This window comes from Ambystoma mexicanum, chromosome 6p, assembly GCF_040938575.1.
Source record: "Ambystoma mexicanum isolate Mex_15411 chromosome 6p, UKY_AmexF1_1, whole genome shotgun sequence".
Lineage (NCBI taxonomy): Eukaryota > Metazoa > Chordata > Amphibia > Caudata > Ambystomatidae > Ambystoma > Ambystoma mexicanum.
Genome location: NC_090935.1, coordinates 1,373,516,697 through 1,373,543,881, shown reverse-complemented (window position 1 = coordinate 1,373,543,881; position 27,185 = coordinate 1,373,516,697). Strand labels below are relative to the sequence as shown.

The window sequence follows — 27,185 nt, the reverse complement described above, 5'->3', positions numbered from 1 at the left end:
ATTGGCCTCAGATGATAAAGAGCAGTCAGAATTGAGATCTCCAGCCAGGATCACTTTCCCCCTGGTATGCAGAGATCTCCAAGCGAGAACCAGATCAGTTAAACTTTCCAAAAAAGGCTCAAGGGCGGCAATGCCTTTATGCCAATATATGTTAATCATAAGGATATTAACGAGGCCCTCTCTAGAAGCAGACTACAATGCTAAAAAAAAACAGATGACTTGTCCGAAAGAACCACAATCCTAAGGCCAAGGGAAGCTCTTATCCCAATGAGAAGACCCCCTGAAGCCCTCCCTCCTAAACTAGGTTTAGCATTTTGTTAGTAAATTTCAAAACCATCAATAATGGCTGAGGATAAAAGCCAGGTTTCCTGTAAATAGAAGCAGTCATAACCATCAATCATTGCTGCTGTGTCAGTATTAGTTATTGTTTATTATATAGTTAAGTAAATTACCCCTGGAATTCCAAGACAAAAAAGTGAATTTGTCAGGGGCCATATTAGTTACTGTATCCAAACTCATAGGGGAATACTCATTTCCACAGGCCAGAGGTAACTTGGGCCCAATTTCTGGCATCTCCATTGTTTCTGGCCGTAAATATCCTCCGTTGAGGCTGCAAAACCTTTTCCGGGTGATAAACCATAGTAAGCTTTCCCCTGTACTCTTCAGATTCACCATGCTTATCGGGGAACTGACTGGATTTTAGCAATCGTATTTCAAAACCAAGCTGCATTAGGCCCTCTTTTTGACCCATTATTAAGTCCAACACCACTCTTGATTTCAAAACAATATTGCTCAGATCTACACGGTCCTTAGAGGGGGAAAAAATCCTTTCCATATCATAGCTAGAGATAAGAGAAAGAGGTGTCAACTGGTGAAAAATGTTCAGGATATAACCACGGTTCAAACAAATGGGCATATCCTGACCCCATAGACTAGTAAGTTGCAAAATCTCTAATGGATCTGTGTCCCCCAATGGTTGGGGAAGTGAGTCAGCAATATGTTTAGTAAATTGGGTTAGAGAATCGACTTCCAAATCAGGACCTCTTGCAGGGCCCCCGTTTGATGGTTTTAATTGAGCGGGGTTTAAAATATTAGAAACATAGAGATCCCCACAGTCCTAAGTCCCATAGCACGTTCCCCTGCAACCGAATCTTTAGAGACCATATGTCCCTCAGAAGAAATGGACGATTGGCCATCTGTTGAAAGAAAGCTAGTTGTTGCAGCAGTGGCCTGAGCTAAACCTAAAGTCGGGTGAGTGTCCACCAAAGAGGGGGGCTTTGTTCTATAGAGATCCTGTAGTAATTGTTTCGCTATATCGAGATTAACCAGGGTCACAGATACGGGAGTTGTTGTGGCCAGAGGATGAGTAGAGTTTAAATATGGTAGCAGATTATTTGGAATTGTAAGGGGCTCTCTAGCCAAAGAGGGAGCCACAGAGTTACATTCTGTTTGAACATTCAAAATAACTAGAGCACTGTTATTTATAGGCTCAGAAGATCTAGGAGTTACTTTAGGACTACAGATGACATGGGTGTCCTCAACCAAAACGGCATTCCGCGCCACTACAAGGGCACTATTGTCACTTGGCATAAAACTAGTAGCCAATGCATCTGTCTGAATGCCTACAGCTATATAAGTAGGGGTTAAAGTAGCCACAACAGGAACAGGGGCAGCATTAGAGATAGTAGTAAGATAAAATACTCCTTCCACCAAGATATGAGCCCCCTTAAAACGGGTGACGGTGGTTACGGGCGGGGAAGCAGTTGGCAGGACCAGATTTTTATAAAATTGATTAGTAAATGAATTTTATTTTTTTCACATTTTTCTGATTTTTAGTTTTCTTAATTTGTTGAATAGCTTTTTTTGTTTTACCCAAAGGAACAAAGCCCTTTAAGTGTACTGCTTGTTTAGTAAGATCAATGAAATCGGAAGATTTCTCCAAATTAGGGTGGGGTTTAAGATCTAAAGTAGGGACACCATTATCTCCTTTATTTTGTTTATCATTTTCTAGTGTATTGGAATCACAGGCAAGCAAGGGAGAAGGACCATGGGAATAGACAACCAACCCATCTAGAACTACTCCCAAGGGGGTATTGGGGGTCACCTTTTCAGGATTAATTAATTAATGATTTTACACCTGAGCCGCGAACCGAGAGAACTCCCTCATTCTTCAGAGAGGAAGTAGGCAAGATTTGAGGACAAATTCCCTTCTCTGGAGAAAATGAGGTGGTTGAGAAAGAGGTCTTATTCAAGTCTTCCCCAAAAGCACTAGCCCTTTCCACATTAGGGCCCAACTTAAATAACAGCCCTTCCGTAATTAATTGGCTTGGCACAGCCGATTCAGGGTATAATTTAGTTATAGATTGGTTATCTTCCTTAATAATTTTCACCAACTCTTCAAACTTATCAACTCCCTCTAACCTGGCGTAAATCTCAGAAAGAAGAGGAGAATGGGATCTAACCTCTGCCCAAATATTGTCATAGAGGCTAACAAAGGAACTTAACACCTACTGAGGGCGGACATTGTAGGTCGAGTCAGTCTTATCCTATCATTGGCCTCTTTAAGAGTATGGTGCAATATAGAATCACTGGCAAGTTCATTTTTCATATCTGGCAGTAGGCCCCTTTCTCTAAGCCAGTTTTGCTTCTCTGTGTACTCATCAATAAAATTAGTGAGTTCAGAGGGAGAACCCACAAGAGAAGCATCACAAGTTTGTTGGGTTACATTGTTGGTCTCAGAAGGATTGGGTTCTAACTCACTCTCAGCTATTGCCTTGTCTGCACATTCAATAATACTGATATCATCAATATCATTGTGTGCAGGATCATCAGTCTCTAGTTTCTTTACTACATCTGCCAAATGCAGATGATCCAGAGTAGCCACTGTCAGAGCTGAGTGGGGGAGGCAGGGGTTTAATAAGAGTACTGGTTGCTGTTCTTTTCCCAAAATAATTGGAGATTTTATTTTCCCCTGAATTGGTTCCCCTAATGTACCCATTTTAGATTTTATTTTGTGAGTATTAAACAGCGGTTTCATTAGGGGAGTTTTGAAAACTGTAGCTTTCATAGTAGGAGTGACCGCATTGCCAACAGAAGTAACAGAGATTCACCTGAATAGAAGAGGTATGATTAACCACCCCACCAGAAGAGGGCACTTCCACAGATTAGTTAGGAGAAATAGTGTGGTTATTATTACCCTCTGATAAGGAAAATTGCAAGGCAGTGACATCATTAGGGGCAGCAGATGGTTTTATAGAATTAAGGCCAAAACCATCCACCATGGAGCCAGACAGAAGCAGTTTTATTGTGACGAAGTGGGAGTCAGATGGATAGTATTCACCATATTATTGTTCGCACAATCAAAACTGGGCCTTACCCTTAACAAACTCCCCCCATCATCTAAATTGAAAGCTATAGTAGCTGCTAGACGATCTTCTTGAGTATCAATGGAGATATCCTGTTCCCCATTGAAGATGCAGCTATTGTCGTCTAGAGTACGTGGAATAATGCCTGTGATGTTAAATACCTCACTCCTATCTTGAGAGTGGATTTGAGCTTGGACCGTACTTTTCAGAACAGTAGAGTCCAAAGGATCAGGCACTTGTGTATAGGAGGGCTTGTCCGGAGAAGTAGGACAAGAATTCAAGGGAAGGACAGCTTCTTTGGAATCAGGTGAGAGGACCTCCATGGCAGATTGCATAGAGTCCAGAGAGGCCTCCGTAACTAACTCCTAAGGCCCTTACATGTCATCTGAAAATGGAGGCTGTGCCTAAAAACTCAAGAGCCGGAAAGAAAGAAGTAACAGGAGAGGAAACAACTCTCTAGGTAACAGAGGCAGAGTCTCACTGCTAGATAGATAAAATCAATATCGAGATAAAAATGCACTGAATAGAACTGATAACTGAAGTAAATCAGTAGATAAAAATTCAATATAAACTACCACTAAAATACATTAGAACACACAATTATGAATCTTATACTAAGGTCAGGAAATACATAGGGAGGTGTGTATTATTAAACATCAATAAATTGATGGTATATAGAGATTATGAAGGAGCAAGAGTCCCACAAATCTTTAAGTGTCCAAATAGGTCCAAAGTCACAGGGTAAGGAACGCCCGACCGCTTAAGGAGCTGCCAGAGTCCGACTCTCCCCCCCCTCACCCTGATGACTGATATAAATTAAAGCGACCAGTAGAGCAAACCCAGACGTATAATACTCACTGAGTCACTATTAGTGAATGGAATGTCCGTTAGACCAGGAGACAGCAAAACGGAAGCTCCAGCCCTTACTGCCTCCAGGGTTTACGCCGCAAGGGTGGTTGGGCTGCCAGTTTATGATGAGAATAGGTCACGTGATCAGTCACGTGTCTGTAAAGGGCTCCGCCCCCTCCAGGAAGCACATGGAGCTGCAAGAGCTCTGCTCGCAGTGCTGCTGTGAGTAATTGCATGCAGGAGTAAACGTTCTGAAAACAAAGCGCTCCTTCAAAGTTTCAGAATACACCTGGACCTTCTGGACATGTCTGTCTGCCCTCCAATAGGTCTTCCACAAAGAGAGGATCTTCTCTCGCAAGAGGAAGGTCGGGTTCTCTATCCAGAGGCATGACACTCAGCCTTCACGCATGATTTCTGAGAGGCTGATCTATAAGGATTGGGACCTCCGGATGACGGAATGGAGTTCTTGCTTTCGGCCAGACGGCCAGTAACAAAATCCTTGTATTGGTGTCATTGGAACAAGTTCAGTAACTGGTGCAGGGATAAGAATGTGGATCAATTTTTATGTAATACTCCTACAGTACTTTCTTTCCTCTTACACTTAGCCAATTTGGGTCTCCAAGTTGGTACTATAAAAGGATATTTGGCAGCGCTATCTATCTTTAAGCACTCTTCGGAAGAGGTGTCATATTTTAAAATCCCCTTGGTCATTCAATTCTTGAAAGGGCTGACAAATGTGTACCCTCCGACACCTTTTCAGGTGCCCATCTGGGATTTGAATTTAGTCTTAACATTTCTTGTGTGCCACTTTCAAGACCTTACGTTCTTGCCCCTTAAGACTTCTCACTGTAAAAAGAATTTTGTTAGTGGTTATAACGTCAGCCCGCAGGGTGAGTGAGTTGCAGGCGCTCTCTTGTAAGCCTCTTCACACCATTTTCCATAGGGACAAAGTTATTCTAAAAGTCAAACCATCCTTCTTGCCTAAAATAGTCTCTGATTCACCTCTGTCACGGAACATCTCTTTACCTTCTGTTTAGCCTCCTCCAGATGCTAGTAAGGAAGAGGCAAGATTGCACAGACTGCACCCAAAAAGGGCTCTGTTTCTATATTTCTAGAATGGCTAATTTTCGACAATGTGACCAATTATTTGTTGAGTATACTGGACACAAATTGGGCCTTGGAGTGTCTAAGCAAACTCCTATCCAGATTGATAATTCTATCAAATCGGAGTGCTATAAATTGGCTGGGAAAGAGCCTCCAGGGGGGCTAAGGGGTCATTCAACCAGGGGCATGGCAACTTCTACAGCTCTTCAGATGGATGTCCCGGTGCAGAATATTTGTTCTGTGGCCACCTGGTCATCAGTGCACACTTTTGTGAAGCATTACTGCTTGGACTCTACATCGTATCAAGGAGGACTCTTTGCAAAAGCTGGCCTTCATTCAGTCCATGATTGAAATTTTTGGGTGGTACTCCTCCAAATTCTTACTGCTTCGGGAGCCTATCTAAGATGAGGAATACGTGGGAGGACACAATCTATTTGAAGAACAAGTTACTTACCAACTGTAACGTTGTTTCGATTGGATGTTCCTCCCACGTACCAACCTACCCCTGTACAGTTTACGCCAGTTCCACTCAAACTTCCTTAAGAGCCTGAGGACTTCAAAGCCTGATCAACTGATGCGACCATGAATACCGTAAAACAGAACTGAGGTAATGGGCGCGGCTCGAGCCCTTTATACAGCGGATGACGTAGACGCTCTACGGCGGCCCTCGAGGGACTACGACTCCGCGGCCTCGAACACCGCGCCCTCTGGTGAAATCTTATTTACAAAGCAGCAAAGCTGGGAGACAAGATATCTAAGATGATGAATACATGGGAGGAACATCCAATCGAAACAACGTTACAGTTGGTAAGTAAATTGTTCTTCTGCATTCACCTAAATGCAATGGCTACATTCTGAGCTCTCCTGGACTTCATAGAGTGGCTGCATTTGCGAGGACTTGGAATGAAATGATGGCTACTTTACATGGGTACCAAGAATCAATACACTGGCTGTATTCTTCATTCACCTAGATTTGGGCTGGTCCATCAAACAATGTAGCCCCCTGTGATTTCCATTAAATGGTCTTGATACATTTTAATATTGGCCACTAAGTGTATAACATATAAACAATCTAAGCTGACATTTATGGGGTTGAGAATGTTAAAACAGCTCTTACGGTGTATAGTTTAATCAAATTGAGTGTCTCATGTACCAATGAAACTAAACTAAAAAGCGAAGAACTCACTCTGGCTTTTCTTGCAGTCACTGCTCTTGATATAAACATCAATCAATTTTTGAAAAGCCTTGGCCTCGAACATCTTCGGGACATCTTTGAAACAGAACAGGTAAGAGACAAACGAAGCCTTGTTTCTATATATGTTGTCCTTGCAGTAAATCAAGGGGTGTAATTGCTAAAGCCATTTTTCTTCTGTAGTAAAATAAAATCCTTGTTTCAGAAATGTCATGCTGCATAAGTGTAATGAAAGTTTTTTATTTTTCCTTTTGCCCGTCAGAAGACTGATGAGAATAATAGGTCATTTGATTTTCTTTTATCTACATATGCTTAGATATTTATCATTGTACCTTGAGTGTTAGGGAGTAGTTAGTGTTACGACATTAAATTCCCTGTTGCCTACATGAAGAAAATGTAATCGGCTAAGTCGCTAAAAGGAAATATCAACATCCCTGTTAGGAAAGAATTTGTTTTTGCAACTTTCGTTCCAAAATGTTCTATGCAATCCCATTCTTTTTACTCCGTTTTTGATCCATGTCCTGACATTTTGAAGGAAAGTAAAGCCTTAAACTTCACTTCCCTCCCTTGCCTTTTGCTCATTTGTTAGGGGAAACTGATCAGTCCTTCAAACTATCAATACTGGGAAACTGTTTCCCTTATGAATTTTTGAATTTTGACATTGCACACAGCACCTTACAGTGCAATGGGGATACTTTTGTTTACCTTAGCTTTTTACACATGGTATTTTTGTTTACTTTTATGTGCCGGTCCACAAGTCTGCTACTGGATTGGATGTAAACTCGTAGTTGTCCCTGATTGGACAACTACTGGCTATTTGAATGGTGCAGATCCTTACCCATTGGTTGGCTTGGCTTGCTTCAAGTTCATATTTTGGATTAGAGGATTCCTGCAGCCAGACTTCAGATCTACTTTGAAACCAAGAATCTTTCGAAGAAGAGCAGCCTGATGATGGCCAGAGGACAACTTCTGCAATGGCCCAGCAACTAACCAGCTGAAGTGCTGCTCCTCTTCCTAATCTCCGAAGACCCTCGTCTGTGCTTCAGCTCTTGGACTAGCGGGACCAGCTAGTCTTGATGCCTTCTTGAGGATCCAGCCCCTCTGAACCTTCGGAAGTTTCCCTGGAATGCACAATGGACTGTCAAGCTATCTCGCCAGTACAGTTCCCCATTGAAGCCCAGAACCTTGGTGGTTGACCGCGTGCGCATAAGTCGCCTTCTCCCTGAATTTCAGCTTCCTATCTTCAAGGGAACGGTCCTGGAGCAGCTTCTGAGACAATCATTTGAAGGGTGCTTGTCTGCAAACTCAATGTTGCTGACACACTCCTTCCTCCACCCAGTTAACTGTCCTAAAGAAGTCTGCATCGTTGGAATCTGCATTTCATCATCTATTCGGATTGCATCTTGCAGTCGCACCTGACCGGAAGATTCCTCGATCCTGCAACTTCTGTGCTGCAGGAGTCCACATCTTATCCAGAATTCAAGCCCAGGAAGGGGGGTGGGGGGGCCTCTAGTCCCAGTGCACTTTCTTGGTGCCAGTCTGCAACTGGGGCAGATGTGAAATCAGTAGTCCCCTGAGTCTTGGATAAAAGGAGGACCTCTGCAGCTATTTTTCAGATTGATGTTGGAGCCAAGAATCCCTCAAAGAAGAGCAGCCGGCTGAAGTTCTGAAGACTCCTCGTGAAGTTGCCCAGCATCCGTTGCTTGTCCGGCTTGGTTAGGCCCTGTACCTGATTTCTGAATACCCTGAGCAATGCATTAGCCCTTGGACTAATGGGTCCCATTAGTCTCTCTGCCTTCTTGAGGATCCAGCCCTTCAGAGCCTTCGGAAGTGTCCTTGAACTGCCTGGTGGACTGACCAGCCCTCTGATGAGCTACTTCACCAGAAAGGTCGTTCAGAATTGAGGTCCGGAACGTTGGTCACCAGCTTGTGCCACAAGTCTCCTCCCTGAATTTCAACTTCCCACCTTCAAGGGAACATGTCCTGGAGCAGCTGCTGTGACTCCGACTGGAAGGATGCCTGTTGTCACCTGTAAACTATGATCGTTGCTTGAACTTAACTTTCAGAATCCAGTGATGTGTCCAGCAGAGACCTGCATCATTGAATTCAGCATTTCTTCACGGCCTGGGCTTGTATCTTGAATTTCCGAACAGAAGAATCCCTGAAACCTACAACTCCTGGGCACCCCTCACCAGAAACAAACTGCAGAAGATCAAGTCCACAGGTGTTCCACAAAGACATCTTGGAAGGGGTGTGGGAGCAAGAATCATAGTCGAGGGTAAGTGCACCTGCCCCCACCTGCCAAAACTCCCCTTGTCCTCCATAGGATAACATTGGGAACAAGTCCATTTGTCTTCTGTCTGCATTCCATTGAACATTGATTTTAGGATTTGGATTTCTCTATTTAGGATATTGTTCTTGTGATTGGTTCCCATTATGTACTGCATTTAACTTACCTGCATTGCTTAAGTTTTCCGATGTCATTTATGTGAACAAAATGGTGATTGTATACATCTGTATTATAGAGTTTTGTGTGATGGTACTACTTGCTAGTTTCATTTTTCAGTGTGTTATAAATGCCTAAAATGAAGAGCTATATTTATTTTTTATAACTGACGGTTTAAAATTAATTGTGTTCTACTCTATGTGAACTCTTTGAGGGCCCTTACCCTACATGGTCTCTCCTGAGACTAAGCCTCGACTTCTCCACCACGTAACTTGATTGTGTTTTGTCTAACCTCTCGGAGCTCCCTCTGGTGTACTAAAATGTCGCAATGCCCTACCTAGGAGAGCCACATCATTGGTTTCCCCACTGCCCCCACCATGAAAAATTGTGCTTTGGAGGGGAGTTGGTTCCTGGTTACCAAAAACAAGACTACAGCTACCAGAATTCCTTGAGACCAATTTGTAACACCTGAAAAGACAGCCTCCCTGAAGATTGTTAGAGACTTGAAAGTGCTTGGAGAAGAACAACAACTTGAAATGCAGCAGGTATTCAACACTGGGAACTAGAGTGTGCGCCTCACCCACCCTCTGTTTCTCTACATATTGGTGTCCTAAAATATGTCGTCCATTCCAGATTCTAGAAATCCATCCTAAAAGTCCCCATCTCTACAGAGAAAGCCACGAGGCATACTCTGTCAAATACTGGCCACAGAAAAGCTGGAGACAAAGCCACTCCTTCGGGGCAGAAGCAGACTAAGGAAGCGGTGTCCAATCATTCTCTAAACAAGCCAATTGTGTCCAAAATGCAACAAACATTTTTCACCAGAGAATAGTCCTGCTAACACCATAGTACCCAAAGAGGTAGGGGGTGGGAGGCAGGCACTGTGCCTCCAGAATGGACTTCAAGCACAGTCACTGGGTGCAAAAGAAAAAAGTACAACACACAGAAAAACAGACCACATTCAACAGCTGTTGAAACACTGGCTGAACACATGACGTACAAACACACAAAGCTAGACATGGCGTAGAGTAGAGCATACTGATATAACCATGCAGGCGAAAGACTGGGCGCTGATGCACCAAAACAATGCAAGTAGTTGAAATAAAGTCCAACACTGAGAAAAAAATGGAGGGTACATGGTGGGCCTGTTAGGCAGAATTGCAGGCAGTACCCTCTGGGATCACTACACACAATTTGGACTACAGGTGTTAGCCAAACCAACCTTTGGTAGAAGTCTGTACCACGGTTTTTGGTAGCGATCTGAGCAGCCAGGCTTATCTCAAGAGTGAATGTGAGCAGTACAAGTAGTTGCACAGAGGACTTTCAATCACAGTGGTTCAAGTAGACACTTACACTCAAGGTTTCTTGGTAAAAAAACACTTAGTAATTTATTACACAATCATTTAGAAAAATGTCACTAGAAGAAGGCAACTTATTATATACCCATACACTTCAATACAAAACTCTAAGCTTTTGAGACAGTTTGAGTTCCCCTGAAATAGGAGCCAAATGGCAGTTCAGTTACTTAGCAGTGAGCAAAAAGGACAAACTTAAGTAGAATAGATCACATATACTTCCTAGGCAGTGCAAATATGTTATTCAGAGGAGTTCAAGTCAATAGGTCAGGCCAAAGTCAATGGGCTAGTGTTCTGGATAGGAAAGAGCAGTTCTGGTATCAAACGGTAAAGTCTTTGCAAATGTTCTCAGAAGTAGTTTAGACGAAAAAGGATCATTTGTCGGGTCACAAGCTGATTAGGCCTGTAAGTTGGGAAAGTTTCACAAACTTTCACAGTGAGAGTAGCGTCCTCTCAATCAGGTTGGCACAGTACCTTTGTATGAAGAAACAAATGTTGCTGAAGCCGTGGTTCCTGGCAGGTCCTGCAGATCTCGTTGTTCCTGAGCCTCAGTCTTAGGAACAAGAGGGAGAACATCGGACTCCTGCACACCACACGATCGTTCAAGAAAGCAAACAAGATGGAGTCTCTTCAGTTCCAGTAGCAGTAGATTCAAGAACACTAACTGGTGTCCCTCTCCCTGGTTAATCCTAACCAGCTTTGCGAATGGTATCCAGGTGTCTTATGAGTTGATGGGTCCCACCAACTCAAAGGAAGAAGCCGTCCTTGAAGGAGCTTCTCTGTCGAATGGAGTTTGGCAATTCGGACCTGCAGCAGGGCTTCACCGGGCAAACCAATAGTCCAGGAGTTGCAGCAGCCGTCCTCTTCCAGCTCGTCTTCGGTTCTTTCATTCCAGTGGTCGACTCTGCTTTCCAGTCCAAGAGACTCTCCTTTTCATCTGTTTTCTCCCTTTCATTCCAGTCTAGCTGCCACTCACCCAGCAGGGTGGCTGTCCTTGCCAGACAGTCAGCCAATCAAGCCGCAGTGTATTTGGGTCTCCTAGGAGATTAAGCACAGGGAGTTTTGGGCACCTCCCTCACTTCCTGCCCACCCCAGACACTCAGACGCCAGAGGCTGTCTTCAGTCCTGAAGCCCGCCAAAGGCATACGAACAAAGGGACCAAACAAAGTTTGGCGCGCAGAGACGAGCACTAGTAGGGCCTTTCCAAAAAGAAATGGCAAAAATATCGGGACCTGTTTAAACAAAGGGGCTTAAGGCGCCATCTTGAAAAACATGGCTGCCGTGATTTTTAGCTACCGGTGTTTGCGGTCGGGAAAAATCATGGTAGTTTGTTGTAAAACCACTGCCACCAGCCTTTTCAATAGGGAAGGGTAGCATTTGACTGCTACATGAGTATTTAGACACAGGGGATACTATGTAACCCCCTCCTCCAGCACTCCATTGTAAGATGGTGTGTGCTGAGCCTAGGAATTTGGAAATACTAGTAAAGTCAATTTCACTTTACATTCTCTGGGAAACAGTAGTCTATCCCAGAGAAGGTATTTAAACATTTGGGAAGTCTAAAAAGACATCCCTGTGTCACTGCACTGAGGGTGCTGTGTAACACACATGAAAATATGCCTATGGAGTTATATAAAACTCCATAACCAAAAGAAATAAACACAGAAAACAAACACATTTAAAAAGTACAGAGTCCTAAAGTTCAGCAAAAGAGCTGGGGGTCTCTAAGGTGGAGAGGAATTAGCACATTGGTGAGAATTCTTCCTAACAGGGCCAAAATGTCAGATCCTGGAAAATCATCAATGTCCATAAGAATGGGTTTGAGTTAACATCAATGGTGTTTCATACACCAATCCTACATATTAGTCCAGCTTTATAGAGTACGGTACAAGAAAATATCCCTAGAAACATGTCTCACCTGGGTCACCTGGCTAAGCCCGTGCCTGCACTCCCAGTCTCCTTCTCTGTCATTTGACCTATGGAGCGAGTGCTAATTGCTGCTTTTGCCGCCACCTTCACTTCCCCTCCTACTCCTGCCACTGACTCTCGATCTGATACAGCCCTTACCAACCTTCAACTCCATCTCCAACACTCTGGACATCCTTGCCCCTGTCTTGAGGATCTGCATGAAACCTGCCTCCAAAAGCAACTCCTGGTATGTTTCCGACCTGGCCGCTCTGAAAGACAAGGGCAGAGCAGCTGAGCAGAAGTGGTAGGCTTCGATTATTTCCTCTAACAAACCGGCCTGCTGCCTACTCCAAAGGCAATACAGACTCACCCTTCTTGAAGAAGAGGGCCTGCATCTCTGCGGCCACTAACGCGACTGAGCTTTTAAAAGTCTGCAAGGAACTTGCCAATGCTACTGCAGTCTCCACTTCTCCTCTGACTTCCATGACACTCTGCACCTCTCTGGCCTCTCACTTAATTTCTAAAACTCAGGACATCTTGTCCTCACTCTCGTCTATTCTTCACTATTCTCCCTCACCCACTCTCCGGCCTCCCTTGGACCCCCTCACCGCCTTTGCCCTCCTTCTCTCTCCCATAACACCTGGTGACGTTTCTAACAAGAGAAAGAGGATCCAAAGGTAGAATCCTCCCGTCCCCTGCACACTATGAAAAACCGTCAATGACCGTTAATTCAAAAAAATGTTTAACAAATGCAATTGCATTCAATAAATCAGGCAAAATGTACTCTAACCAATGTTGTAGATAAAATTCACAATTTTTATTATGAAGAGTTTTGGGCAAAACAATCTACATGTCTGGTTTCTATTGCTGACGCATTTCGAGGACTAAGCCTCTTCTTCATGAGCCTTAACGGACTGCGGAAAAAATATCGTACAAATTGACACTTTCAGTATATTGTAGATTCTGTCAATTAAATATGCATATAATCAGAACTGATGAACACCTCAGTCTAATAGTGGGGGGGGGGGAAGGAGATTTGGCACAATAGCAAATAAACCAATAATATGTACAAGGAGCCAAATGGCTGTATCCCAGTTACTCCAGCATGGGGTCTGTCATGGATTCACATGCTCATGAATATTCCCCGTCGTCAGTCTGGGAATCCTCGGCCAAGAAAAAATCAGTTTAACATCTGAACTGTCTTTCTCCTAACAACCAATAACTGGTCTCTGGGTCATACTGCCCCTAGCCAATGACTGCCCTCTACCTAGCTCCTCCTCTGGCAGCCGTCTTCAGATTTTTACTGCACGTTGAAGTGTTGGGAGTCCTCATGCTATAGCTCTCGAGCTTTTACTGCGTTTTTGCGTTTTTTTAAGCTCCATCAATCCATCACCCCCGCCAGCCTGCCTTAACCCCCCACTCCCCCTCCCCCCACCCCCCCGGTGAAGGCCTTGAGCGCACCCAAGATCATGAAGGCCCAGGTTCACCAGGAGAAGGCTTCCCTTGAAGGAGTGGTGGCCTCCCTAGCGAAGGCCGCGGATGCTGGTTCGCAGGAGGCGGCCCCTAAAACGAGAGGTTCCCTGCCTGCGTGGAGGGAATATTCTCTTCTGTCCATCGAGAAGACACCGGTGAAGACTATGCCGATCATCTCCCCTAAACCATCCCCGCTGGTTGAGCAAAAGGGGGGACGGCCCTGTAGTCCTGCAAGGCTCGGACATCTCCTCCGACACGATACCCTAGGATACCCTGTGCAGGGGGAGACTACACCCATCCCTCACATTCAGCCCACCTTGACACCCAGACGCCAAGAAGAGGGCTTCTTTGCAGAAGCCCGCCAAAAGACGGTGAACAAAGAAGGCAAACCTGGTTTGCCACTCAAAGTAAAACGCAAGAAGGACATTAACAAAAAGAAATGGCGACTAAACCTGACCAGAGCCAAATTAAAATGTATTTGGTCAAGGGGGGGTAGATGGTCGAGGCTAATATAATAGCCTGGAACAATACCACGTTTATATAGTATAATAGCGGTAGGAAAATTAGGGTAGATACCACTGCCAACAGCCAAGTCAAAATGTTAAGAGAGCAAAACAAAGCTCAGAGACAGACAAAAAGGGGTAGGAATGAACCCTTTCCAGTACTCCATGTAAAATGGGGTGTACTGGGTCTGTAGTTTTAAAGTGACTATGTAAAGTTAATGGCAACTTTACCTGTTTCGGGGGGACCAGTAGTCAGCCCCAGAAAAATTGAGTCATTGGGAAGTCTAAGAGACAACCCTGCATTACCGTAATTAAGGTGCTGTGTAACACTCGCAACAAGTTGGGCTCATGGAGTGGTGTGCTCCAGAGCCCAAGATCACAAAAAGTACAACACACACAAAAATAAACTGTAAGAAGCTCACACTCTTACCAGGTGGAAAAAAATAAACCCCAGAAATCCAGCAAAGCTGCTGAGGGACTCGCTAGGTAAGGGAAATTAGCCATAAATGAGAATTCTCCCTAACAGTCCGGCTGCTCACGAACTGGGGTTCTCGATAAACTTTGAAGTCCTGCTTGGTGTCACCGCAGGCCGCGCTGTTTCTGGGGTCCCGGCTCAACACAGTGTCGTGTCTGGCGTCCCTGTCGGAGAAGGGAATCGCAGCCATCCTGGGCAAGCTACAACGGCTGTTGACCCTGAGGACCGCAAGGGTGAGGTCCATCAAGTCCCTCCTTTTCGGCATGATGTCGTCATGCATTTATCTCGTGTGCCTGTGCAGGCTGCGGTTGCGACCACTGCTAGAGTTCGATGCCCGTTGGATATAGGTATCGGAAAGCTTTGAGGACAAGATCACCCTCGATGAGAGATTACGTCGGGCGATTCGGTGGTGGGGTGTCCACGCATCTGTCAGCAGGCGCGGATTTCCAGAGCCCCCGCACCAAGAGACGCTCACAACGGACGCCTCCCTGGAGGGATGGGGTGCACACATGGGGCTTCTCCACGCAAGAGGCCTTTGGCTACTGGAGGAGAAGTCGTTGCACATCAACGTTCTGGAGCTACGGGCCGTGTTTTGGGCCCTCAAGTCTTTCCTTCCGTCCCTCAAGGGCAAGGTGGTGCGGATTTTCACAGACACCCCCACAATGTTTTACATCCGGAAGCAGGGGGGCACCAGATCCTTGGCACTCTCCAAAGAGGTGCAGGACCTATGGAGATGGGCCGTCGCGCTGACAATGTTCCTCGTCCCGTTTCATCTGGCAGGAGTGAAGAACACTGTGACCGACTCAGCAGGGAACTGCGCTTGTGCCACGAGTGGGAGCTTTGACAGGACCAAGTGGATCTGCTATTCCGATGACGGGGGAATCCCCAGATTGATCTGTTTGTGACGGCGACAAACACCAAGTGCCAGAGGTTCGCCAGCAGGTTTTCCCAGCTGGGGAGCATGGGGGATGCATTCTCCTTCCGCTGGGACGGCCTGTTCCTCTGTTTTCCCCGTTGTTGTTGCTTCTGCGACTCATCAATCAACTCCGACGGTCCTGGTGCAGGATGATCCTCGTCGCACCGGCGTGGCCGAGGCAGATATGGTACCTGGACCTTCTGGACATGTCAGCGTCCCCTCCAATCAAGCTTCTGGTGGATGTAGATCGTCTCGCCAGGGAAGGAGGCGCGATTCTGCACCACGACCCAGAGTTGCTGAACTTGCAGGCCTGGCTCCTGCAGCGCTATAGTTTGGAGGATGCGATGTCCTGGCGGACTGCAAGGAAGTGCTTGCCCATGTCAGGGCTTCGTCTACACTGAAATGCTGCGGCATAAGTGGAAGAGGTTTGCAGTCTGGTGCTGTGCACAGAAACCCGATCCTCTACGGATTACGGCTCTGCAGGTGCTGCCATACTTACTGTTGCTGTCCAAAGTAGTGTTGGATCATGCTTCCATCAAGTTTTCTCCCCCTACACCAGAACTCCAGGGCGGTCGTCCTTATGGTCACACCACTTGGTTAAGGAATTTATAAAAGGACTTTTCCGTTCATTCCCGCCTTTGAAGGCTCTGGCCCGGCGTGGGAGCTCAATGTGGTACTGACTAGGCTCATGGGTCTCCAGTTCGAGCCTATGCATTCGGCTCCGCTGAAGATTTTTTCGTGGAAGACAGCTTCTCTTGTGGCCATCACCTCTGCACGACGAGTGGGAGAGATTCAGGCTCTATCTTGTAAACCACCGTACTTGACATTCCACAAGACAAGGGTGGTGGTGCTGTGGACGCACTGCTCCTTCATGCCTAAGGTGCTGTCGGACTTCCATGTCAACGAGCCCTTGGTGTTACCTGTTTTCTTCCTGATCGCCTTTGTCGCCAGCTAAGAGGACTTTGCACTCGCTGGATGTGGCTAGAGCGCTGAAGTTCTGTGGACCACACAAAGTGTTTTCAAAGACATCACAGCTGTTTGTGATCTTTGGCCCTGTGAACCAAGGGAACGCCCTCTCCAAGGCTTCCATTTCCAGGTGGCTTTCCGGCAGCATCACCCTTTGTCACCGGTTGGCAAACCGACTGTTGCCTGGCCGTCCGAGAGCCCATTCGACCAGAGCGAGCGCTACAACTACAGCGTTTTTGTCTGGTGTGCCCCTGCTGGCTATGTGGAGGTTGATGCACACCTTCACGAAGTTATACTGTGTCGACAGGGATTCCAGAGAGGAGTCAAGAGTCGGCCAAGCAGTGCTGCGCAACCTGTTCGCTTAAAGGTGAGCCTGGTGAGGAGGTAAGAGATGCTTAATGTTGAGCCTTGCCACCTCCCGTGGTTGTGCATGTGTGTACTGCTATGTATTCTTTATTCATGAGCATGTTAATCTATGCCAGACCCCATGCTGGAGAAGGAAAAAGTTACTTAACCTGTAACTGTTGTTCTCCAGCATGGGTCTGGCATGGATTCACAGGCGAACCCTCCGGCCTAGCCCTCGGCGGCTCTTCTCTTGGTCCTACTGCCCCTTTACGTGCTATCAAATCTGAAGATGGCTGCCAGCGGAGGGGCTTAGGTAGAGGGCAGACATTGGCTGGGGGCAGTATGACCCAGAGACCAGTGATTGGTTGTTAGGAGAAAGACAGTTCAGAAGTGAAACTGAAACTGATTTTTTCTTTACTGAGGATTCCCAGCCTGACTGGGAATATTCATGAGCATGTGAATCCATGCCAGACCCATGCTGGAGAACAACACTTACAGGTAGGTAACTTGTTCCTTCGTGAAAGTACTCGTAAATACATTTCTGACAACTCCCATTGTTGTCCTAGATTGGGACCATAATCTGGTTCTGACATTTCTGATGGCGGCTACCTTTGAGCCTATGCGCTCTTGTGCCTTACGTCTTCTGTCTTTGAAAACAGCCTTTTTGTGGCTACTACATCTGCTAGGCGGGTGGGTGAACTGCAGGCCTTTTGCTGAAAGCCACCCTTCCTGTGTTGATTCCGGGCGAAATTTCACTTGCTGTAAGGCCTGTCTTCCTCCTCAAGGTTGTCTCAGAATTACACCTGTCGCAGTCCATCGACCTTCTGGTCTTCTACCCTCCTCTGCACCCTTCTAAGGAGGACTAACTGTTACACGGCCTAGGCCTGAAAAGGGTGAAGAGTTTATATTGCAAGGACAGCTGATTAGCTCTTCGTGGCCTTTTCCTTGGCCCATAACGGCGTACCCACTAACTAAGCCGAGTTTATCCTGCTGGATCATTTTCTGTGTAGTGTAATACTACCAGTTTGCCGGAAAGGACCAGCAGGCATCGGGGCCCATTCGACAATGGGAGTCTCGGCATCAACAGCATTACAGAGGGGTGTCCCTGTCCGGAGATTTGTCATGCTGCGACATGGTAATTCCTTCATACATTTGCTAAGCACTATAATATGCATGTGGCTCGTATAGCTGATGCGCATTTTGGCAGGGCAGTGCTGCAAAGTTTCTTAGTATAACTGTTAGGGACAATTCTCATTCTATGGCTAATTTCCCTTACCTATAGAGTCCCCCAGCAGCTTTGCTGGGTTTTAAGGGTTTGTTTTTTTTCCTGCTAAGAGTGAGACTCTTTCCCACTCTTAGACAGATTGCTGGTGTGTGTTTTAGGCTATTTCTGTGTTTAATGGCTATGGGGTTTTTCTCACCCTCATAGGAACCATCTTTATACATGTGTTAAACAGCACCCTCAGTGCAGTAACACAGGTGTCGTAGTGACTCCCAAACATAGACTCCATACCCTGGGACTAACTACTGTCTCCCAGGGCATGTAAAGTCCCCATTGACTTTACTAGTGAATAGTTATGAACTAAACCAGTACAAACCATCTCACAATGGAAGTACTGTAAAGGGTTAATCATGTTTCCCTCGTGTTCATTTTCAAGGGGGTACCGTACAGTCCCTCTCTCCAAAGTTTCTGGCTGGTGGCAGTGGTTACTACCGTAAATATTCGACCGCAAATATTTTCCAATGGGATTTTCCCATTGTTCGAGGCTACCACTTTTATTGACAGCCTCTAACGAACCGCCGGTTTATATTTTTATTAACTTTAATCCGGTTGTTTTTTTTTTTTTTTGCCAGAACTTTAATAATGTTTCTTTCTCGTGTCTTTCTCTGAGATCCTAACCCAGGTCGTGGATCCTTTGTTCGTCCTTTTGGCGGGCTTCTGCCAAGAAGCCCTCCTCTCGGCACCACTGAGTCTGGGGTAGACCCATTGTGTGGTAGGGGGAGTAGGCACCCTGGACAGGGTTGCCTAAGCAACCCAAGTCGCACTCTGCCCTGATAGGCTGGAGGGTCTCCCGCCAGGATGGACCTCTCCACTGTGAGAGTGACAGCTAGGCTGTACGAATGGGGGATTTTCTGCATAAAAGCAGGGACCTGAGGACTGGAAGAGCAAGACGTCGCCTCTGGAACTAAGAAACCGAAGAGGAGAGAAGGTGAAGACATCTGCAACGGCCGAACCACGGTGAAGCCCTGCTGCAGATCCTCACCACTTTTCTCCAACGACTTCACCTGCAAGAGTCTTCTTCCCTTGAGCTGGTGGACCAACCAGTTCACCAATCGCCTTCCAGGACCTGCCTTGGTCGAATCGCCAGTGCCCCGCTCTCGGAGTCCGGATTGCCAGGCACCCGTCCACCACGACCGCAATTTAAAGGAGTGTACTTTTTAATCTGTTTCGGCATCACCGCGGCTGGCTTCTTCCCTGGGCAGTGCAGTAACTCAAACCTTCCTCCACGACGAGAGCCTCTCTTCCTCTGCTGGACAACACGAACTGCAGGAACAGCCAGGAACCACTGCAGGAGCCGCTTCCACTTTTTCAGGTACATTGTTCCGCCACGCCTCCCGTTTCGAGGGGTACTGCTAAATCCTTTACCTACCTCCTATGTTGGCCGCCACTATCTACTAACATTATCTTTTACCTTCTGCCCCCTCATTTTGAATCGTTAAACCAAAGACTTGACTGCAGCTACTAGAACAGTTTGATCCTGGGCACATTGCCCTGTACCACTAACTCTGGCACAGGCCTATTGACTTTGGCAAATCTGTTACAACTGCCTTCACTAGATTGCTTTGCACCCTCAACTGTGTTGGTGCACCAAGAACTCTCATAACCTCTCTTCCTTCCCTCTTAAGTATTGCTGAAGTGCCATTTTGCTCGGTTTTCACCTATGTATGACTATTGCTAAAGTGCTACCTTGCCTAACTTGTTCACAATCCACTTGGGAAGTGTTGCTCGTGTGTTTAAGAGATTACATCTGTATAACTTGTCCTTTCCCTCCCTTTTTGAGAAATTACTAGAGTGCCATTTTTGCTTGGTTGACCCTGTGCTATTTTGCTCGGTTTTCACTCTGGCTCAAACTTGTCTATAATTTAAATGGGGAGTTGTGTATTCTTTTCTTGACTGTTTTAACTTTCTTTCATAATTGTGATTTATGTGTTGAACTAGTGTAAAATAAATATATATATTATTTTTAATACAAAGCTTTGGTCAAGTATTACTGGCACGCCCTGTGTCGACGCCCATTTTCGAGTTTCGAAAAACAAACTGTAATACTCTGCAGCTTCCACTAGATGTCGGCCTATGCACAGCATGTGAATCTAAGCAGATACAAGCATCAGAAATACGATTACGGTGAGTAATGTATCCCATATTATTTTTAATACAAAGCTTTGGTCAGTGTTTCCTCCATTAGTACTGTAGTCCTAATGTGTAAACCCTCAATACTGCTCATCTCCCTCTTGAGATGAGTCTGACTTCTCAGTCACAGCTACCAACTAAATCTTTGTGGTACAGACTGATACCAAAGGGGATTTCTTTGCATATACCTGTAGTCTTAATCTTCTGTAGTGCTCCCTAAGGGAACTGCACAGGATTCTGCCTAACAGCCACAGCTCTGGATTGGATCCCATAGACTTAATGGAGGAGTCCATCGACACTTGTGTGTCTGTCCCTCGCCCTGATAAGCATGCTGCCAGTAGTGTAATGGGGAGTTCACACCCTGGCTACACACACACACACCACATTCCCATAAAACCAAACGTACAACCCGTTTGGCCTCATTCGACGGACCTGTCAAAGAAGCCACTGACACCCATAGGCCCACCCAAGACCTTGACAGGGACTACTGCACCTTGTAGTTCAGGGCCATCTGTGCCCTCGTCATCTCGGCTGGCTTCAGCCTTCCCTGGCACCTTCCATAAAATGTTGCTGCGCCGAAACATGCATCTCTCAAAAACACTTCCAAAGCTTTGGTAGAAGCTTTCCAAAGCCCATTCTCATGGCTCCCCCCTTAAGAAGGCCTCTCCTTTACTTGAGGGATAGTCTCAAGCCTCTCCCCCTTTATCTTGGGCCCCACAGCAGAATCCTATTACAGCTGCTCTATCGCTCCCTCCCATTGATGAATCTTCTTCCTCATTTTGGACCAGGGAATAATGCGAGGCCTGCATGGACAAAATGTCTGATTTCATAGACCTTTCAGCTAAATTTGATGACCTTTTTAAAAGTCCTCGGCCTATGGACTATTGCCCCAGACCTTCCAAGACACCACTTCCCTTGTGCTAAATGTTCATCTCCCCCTAGACATGTGCCTGAAACTCGTGTGAACTTATTCCAGGAGCCTCAGGATGAGCAGGATGATGACATCTGTTATGTCAGACCTCTCAAGATCCAATTCTTCAAGCTCCAGATACCTGGACCTCTCCGACCAGGGTACTTGGCCCAATAACCTAGCCTGTGATTCGGACCCGGATAATATCTTCCTGGATGCTCCTTCTGTCGCTCAACCACAGGAGACTTCGCCTGTCGACGATCAGATGTTGTTCAACTCACTCCTCAGGAAGGATGTTGACCACTTCAAAATTGTCTCACAGGAGGCAATTACCCGATTTGGATTTCGTTGAGGACATCCTCAAAGAGAAAGTCCCAGTCAGTCACGCCATTCCTCTTCTGAATGCAGTTAAGAAGCGCCTTGTTCCCTCCTTGCTTACACCATCGCTCACTCGGGCCATCAACCCAAGAGTTGGAAAAAATAAAATCTGTCCAGCACCCTCTGGCCCTTTATAAATCTGAGGACATTCCGTTCTGGACTCCCTGTTGTGACAACCACCAGGAAACATGCAGGAGTCACCTTCCGACAAGGACTGCAAGAAGCTTTATGCTCTTGGGAAATGTATTTCCACCTCAGCTGCTTTGAGCACTCATAGAGCCAATAACACTACTCTTCTGGCTAGCTATAGTGATGTACAATGGGGGATGGTGCATGAAGGCCTGCAAAACGTCCCAAAGCCTGCTCGATCCCAGCTTCTGGCGGTGGTAAATGTAGGGCATCAGGTGACGCAGAATATATTAAAAAATGCTCTTCATTCAGCAGAAACAGCAGAGCGTGTACTAGCAGAAGGGACCCTCCTAAAACGCCAGGCATGGCTCAAGAACTGTGGCTTTAAGCCCAAAACAAAGGCTTCACTAATCAATAAATCTGTGGAAGACACTGTACTCTTCGGGAAAGTGGTTGACGAGGCCGTTAACTGCTAAAAAAATAACATGAGAGGCTGAAGTCACTGAACCAAATCTCAGCAAAATCTTTTGTCCAATGGGGAGTTTTAAACACCCTCTGTCGTTTCACGGATAACCCTTTTCCCGCTCCCCTCGAGGGGCCTACAGGAAAGGAGGTTCTACTTGGTACTGCAGCCAAGGCACTTTCAGTGGTTTTCAAACCCCACGACTACAAGGATTTCGACAAGTCAAGGATTGGGAGACAAACTCTGCAGCCAGAGACTCCCTGGCCCCTGCAAGCGAATGACTTAGTGGTGCAGGTCCCCTCCCATGTTTCCCCGGTAGGGGGACAATTAACATATTTTACCCGCACGTCATAGGGCATCACCTCGAATCAGTGGGTCCTCAGTACAGCAGCGGTGGTTATTGCATAGAATTCCTGCAACCACACTGATACCACATGCCGAAAAGCAGATGGCTGTCGCCGGAACATCTACACATCCTGCTAGAAGAAGTGCAGATCCTACTGCAGAAGGGAGCGATCGAAGTATTCCCAGATCTTAGGTGAACAATGGTATTTATTCAATATATTTCTTTGTACCCAAAAAGGATCTAACCATGTTCCCTGTTTTAAGTCTGCGTCATGCAAACTAATATATCAAACCTGGAAGTTCAGGATGATAAATCTGTATTAGTTAATACCACTAATACAACAAGGGGATTACATGGCGACCTTGGATATGAAAGATGTATGCTTTCATATTTCAATGTTGCCAGTGCACAGAAAGTACCTCAGGTTTAAGATAGAGGACACTCAATATCATTTCAAAGTACTACAAAGGTACTAGCAGTGGCGGCGGCCCACCTGTGCAGGCAGTCCATTCCAGTGTATCCTTATCTCAACGACTGGCAAATAACTGGAGACTCGGGCCAGACTTGTCTGGAGCCCAAAACACAGTATACCTTCTTTTCAATCTGAGGTTCTCCATCAAAAAGAAGTTGTTCCGTCTGGTCCTCTGTCAAGTCATACAGTTTCTAGGAGCATTAATTCAGACAGAAGTGGGGCTCATCTTCCCCTCCAATGAGAGGGTCAAAAACATGTTCCAGATCCCTCGGTATGTAGTCAGTCGTTGGGTAACCATATGATAAGCCATGTGGCTATTGGGGAGGATGGCATCTTCCTAGTTCCACATGCCCGTCTGCGCATGCCTACTATGCAGGAGTGTCTCTCGAGCCAATGGTACCAGGCATGCGGTCACTTGGGCGATCTAGTGGTTGTCTCAACAACACTTGTTCAGTCTCTGCCGCGGTGGTCCAAGGGGCTACTTCTGAATGGAAAATCCTTCACTACCCTCGCTGTGGAAGCCACTCTCACCAGACGCATCCCTGTCAGGATGGGGAGAACACCTCCTAGAACAGACAGCACATCTCATATGGTCCCATCAGTTGCAGCTAAGCCCATCAGTCTGTTGGAACTACTTGCTGTGTTCAAAGCTATCCGCTTTTGTTAGGCAGAATCCTGTGCAGTTCCCTTAGGGAGCACTACACAAGATTAGGACTACAGGTGAGAGCAATAAATCCCCTTTGGTATCAGTCCGTACCACAAAGATTTAGCTGGTAGCTGTGGCTGAGCAGTCAGACGCATTTCAAGAAGGAGATGAGCAGTATTCAGGGTTTACACAATAGGCCTACAGTACTATGGTACAAGGAAACACTGACCAAAGCTTTGTAGTTATATATTTATTTTATAAACTTCTAATAAAACACATGTATCACAGTCATCAAGCAAGTTAAATTAAGTCAAAGGAAAAATATACACATTCCCAAGTTGAATTGTAGACCAAGTGAACCAGAGTGAAAACTGAGCAAAACAGCAGTGACAACTACACACAAGGGATCCTCTAACAATTCCTCACAAGGGAGGGAAAACACAAGTTATCTAGAAATAGTTTCCTATACAACCTAGCAACACTTCCCATCAGTTTGTGAACCAGTTCAGCAAGACCGTGCATCAGTATAGGCAATACTTAAAATGAAAACTGAGCAAAATGGCATTTCACAATATTTAAGAATGGGAAGAAAAGGATAGTTCAAAGAAATAGGTGCACCACACGATTCTAGCTAAGAATCAATCTAAAGAAGGCAGATCTAACAAATGTGACCAGAGTCAGTAGGCCTGTGCCAAAGTCAGTTGGCACAGGGCAAGGGCCCAGGGGCAAAATGTTCTTGTAGCTGCAGTCAAGTCTTTGGTTAACGATTTTGAAAAGGTGTATGCAGAAAGCGAAGGGCGGCCAACCCAATAGGTATGTAAAGGATTTAAAACACCTTTAGTGCTACCGCGAAGAAAGGACGGCCTGGCGGAACAATGTACCTTAAATTGAGAAGTGGCTCCTTGCGGTGGCGGTTGTTTTCTGGTAGTTCCTGCAGTTCGGGGTATCGAGCAGAGGAAGAGAGGCTCTCGTCGTGGAGGAAGGTTCGAGTTACTGCACTACCCAGGGATGAAACCAGCCGCGGTGATGCCCGATGAATAAAAGGTACGCTCCTTTAAATCGCGGTCCGGGTGGATTGGTGCCTGGCTATGTGGCCTCCGAGTACAGGGTACGGGAGATTCGACCAAGGCAGGTCCGGGAATGCGATTGGCAAAATGGTTGGCCCCACCAGCTCAAGGGAAAAGCTCTTGCAGATGAAGATCTCCTCTTTTCGTGTGGAGAAAAGTGGTGAGACGCTGTAGCAGGGCTTCACCGGTGGTTCAGTCGTTGCAGATGTCTTTGGCTTCTCTCCTCTTCGGCTTCTTAGTTCCAATGGCAACGTCTTGCTCTTCCATTCCTCAGGACCCTGCTTTTATGCAAAAAGAGCCCCATTCATACAGCCTAGTTGTCACTCGCACAGTGGAGTGGTCATCTTGGCGGGAGAACCTCCAGCCTATCAGGATAGTGTGACATGGGTTGCTGAGGCAACCCTGTCCAGGGGTCCTACTCCCCCTCCCGCACAATGGACTCACCCCAGACTTAGTGGCGCCGAAAGGAGGGCTTCTTGGTAGAACCCTGCCAAAAGGACAAACAAAGGATCCCCGACCTGGGTTAGGAGTTTAGAGAAAGACACGAGAAAACATGTATATTAAAGTCCTGGCAAATAAAACCTACCGGAGTAAAGTTAATATTAAAATACACCGGCGGTATGTTAGAGGCTGTCAGAAAATGTGGTAGCCTCGAACAATGGGAAAATCCCATAGGGAAATATTTGCGGTCGAATATTTACGGTAGTAATCACTGCCACCAGCCAGAAACCTTTGAGAGAGAGACTGTACGGTACCCTCTTGAAAATGAACACAATGGAAAAACTATTAACCCTTCCCAGTACCTCCATAGTAAGATGGGTTGTACTGGTTTAGTTCATAAAAATTCACTAGTAAAGTCAATTGGGACTTTACATGTCCTGGGAGACAGTAGTCAGTCCCAGGGTATGGGGTCGATGGGACACCCCTGGGTCACTGCACGGAGGGTGCTGCGTAACCCATGTGAATAAAGATGGTTCCTGTGGAGGTGAGAAAAACCCCATAGACATTTAACACAAAAATAGCCTAGAACACACATAGCAAAAATGCCGAAGAGTGGGAAAGAGAGTCTCGCTCTTGGCAGAAGCAAAAAAAAAAAACTTCAAATCCAGCAAAGCTGCTGGGGGACTCTATAGGTAAGGGGAATTAGCCATAGAATGAGAATTCTCCCTAACAATAGGGACTCCCCTCTTCAGAGCCACGGAAGTAGTCATACCCCTCGTCGAATGGGCACGAAGTCCATCCCGGCTAGTCTATAACACTCCACAATGGTCAAAGTAATCCAGCGGAATAGTTTGCTTTGTTACCCCTAATCCTAATTGGTGTACAATATAACCTACGATAAATTGGTCATCCTAGCACAATTTTGACATTCTTGTAATATAAAAAATACTGAGTCCTTTTTGGGCCAAGTCTGTGTAATTGCTCCTCTTCCTTGCCCAAATGAGGAGGAGGGTAAAAAGTTGGAAGTGTTATTTTCTGTGACGAATGAAAGTCAGAAACTACTTTCGGTTAGAACGAAGGTCTCACTCTAAGAACAAGTAGTGTACGGAGGTTTGCATATGAGAACCTGTAACTCGCTAACCCTGCGGGCTGGTGTTAAAGCCACAAGAAGGACTGTTTTAAGTGTTAAGAGCCTTAAAGGACAAGAGTGTAAAGGCTCGAAGGGTACACAAGTTAAGAATTTCAACACCAGATTCAAATCCTAAACCGGGACCTGGAATGGTACTGGAGGGTAAACATTGGTGAGCCCTTTCAAAAATGGTATAATCAATGGAATCTCGAAAAAGAAAAGCTCTTCCGAGGAGCTCTTAAAAATAGAAAGCGCCGCTAGGTATCCTTTTATTGTCCCCATCTGGAGCCCCAGATTGGCTAAATGTAACAAAAAAGACAGCACCATAGGAGGACCACTTTCAGAGTCCACATTCTTATCCTTGCACTAGTTACTGAACTTATTCCAACAACACTGGTACAAGGATTTAGTTGCTGGCCTTCTGGCCGAAAGCAAAATCTCCATTACGTCGTCTGGGAGGTCCCAATCCTTATATCTCAACCTCTCAGAAACCATGCGTGAAGGTCGAGTGTCATGACCTCTAGATGGAGAACCAGACCTTCATCTTGCAAGAGAAGATCCTCTCTTTGTGGAAAACGTATTGGAGGGCAGATGTACATGTCCACAAGGTCCGGGTACCACGTCCTCTGGGACTGGGGAAAACGTGTACAGAAGTGGAAACTCCCAGTCCACCACGAATGTGTCTCCCAGAGTGCCTCTCGGGGGAAATTCCCTTGAGCAGTATAGTTCACACTTCCAGTTGACCCTGGTTGCAAACAAATCCACTTGTGGGGTTCCCCAAAGGGTGAAGATCTCTTGCAGGACTTCCCGAGCTAATTCCAACTCGTGGGACACTGTGCTCTGCCTGCTCAGAGCTTCCGTCGCTGTGTTCTGCTCTCCAGCTAGGTGAACTGCC

General features: G+C 46.1%; 1 protein-coding gene across 3 annotated transcripts in view; it reads left to right on the top strand.

The window, feature by feature from the left end:
• Positions 1–27,185, top strand: part of TNKS (tankyrase) — a 2,071,987-nt gene that overhangs the window by 1,571,357 nt on the left and 473,445 nt on the right. For all 3 annotated transcript variants that reach the window (XM_069626094.1, XM_069626093.1, XM_069626092.1), the window contains one exon: positions 6,522–6,604. In XM_069626094.1, the coding sequence (XP_069482195.1) occupies positions 6,522–6,604 (83 nt within the window). The remainder of the gene's footprint in view (positions 1–6,521; positions 6,605–27,185) is intronic.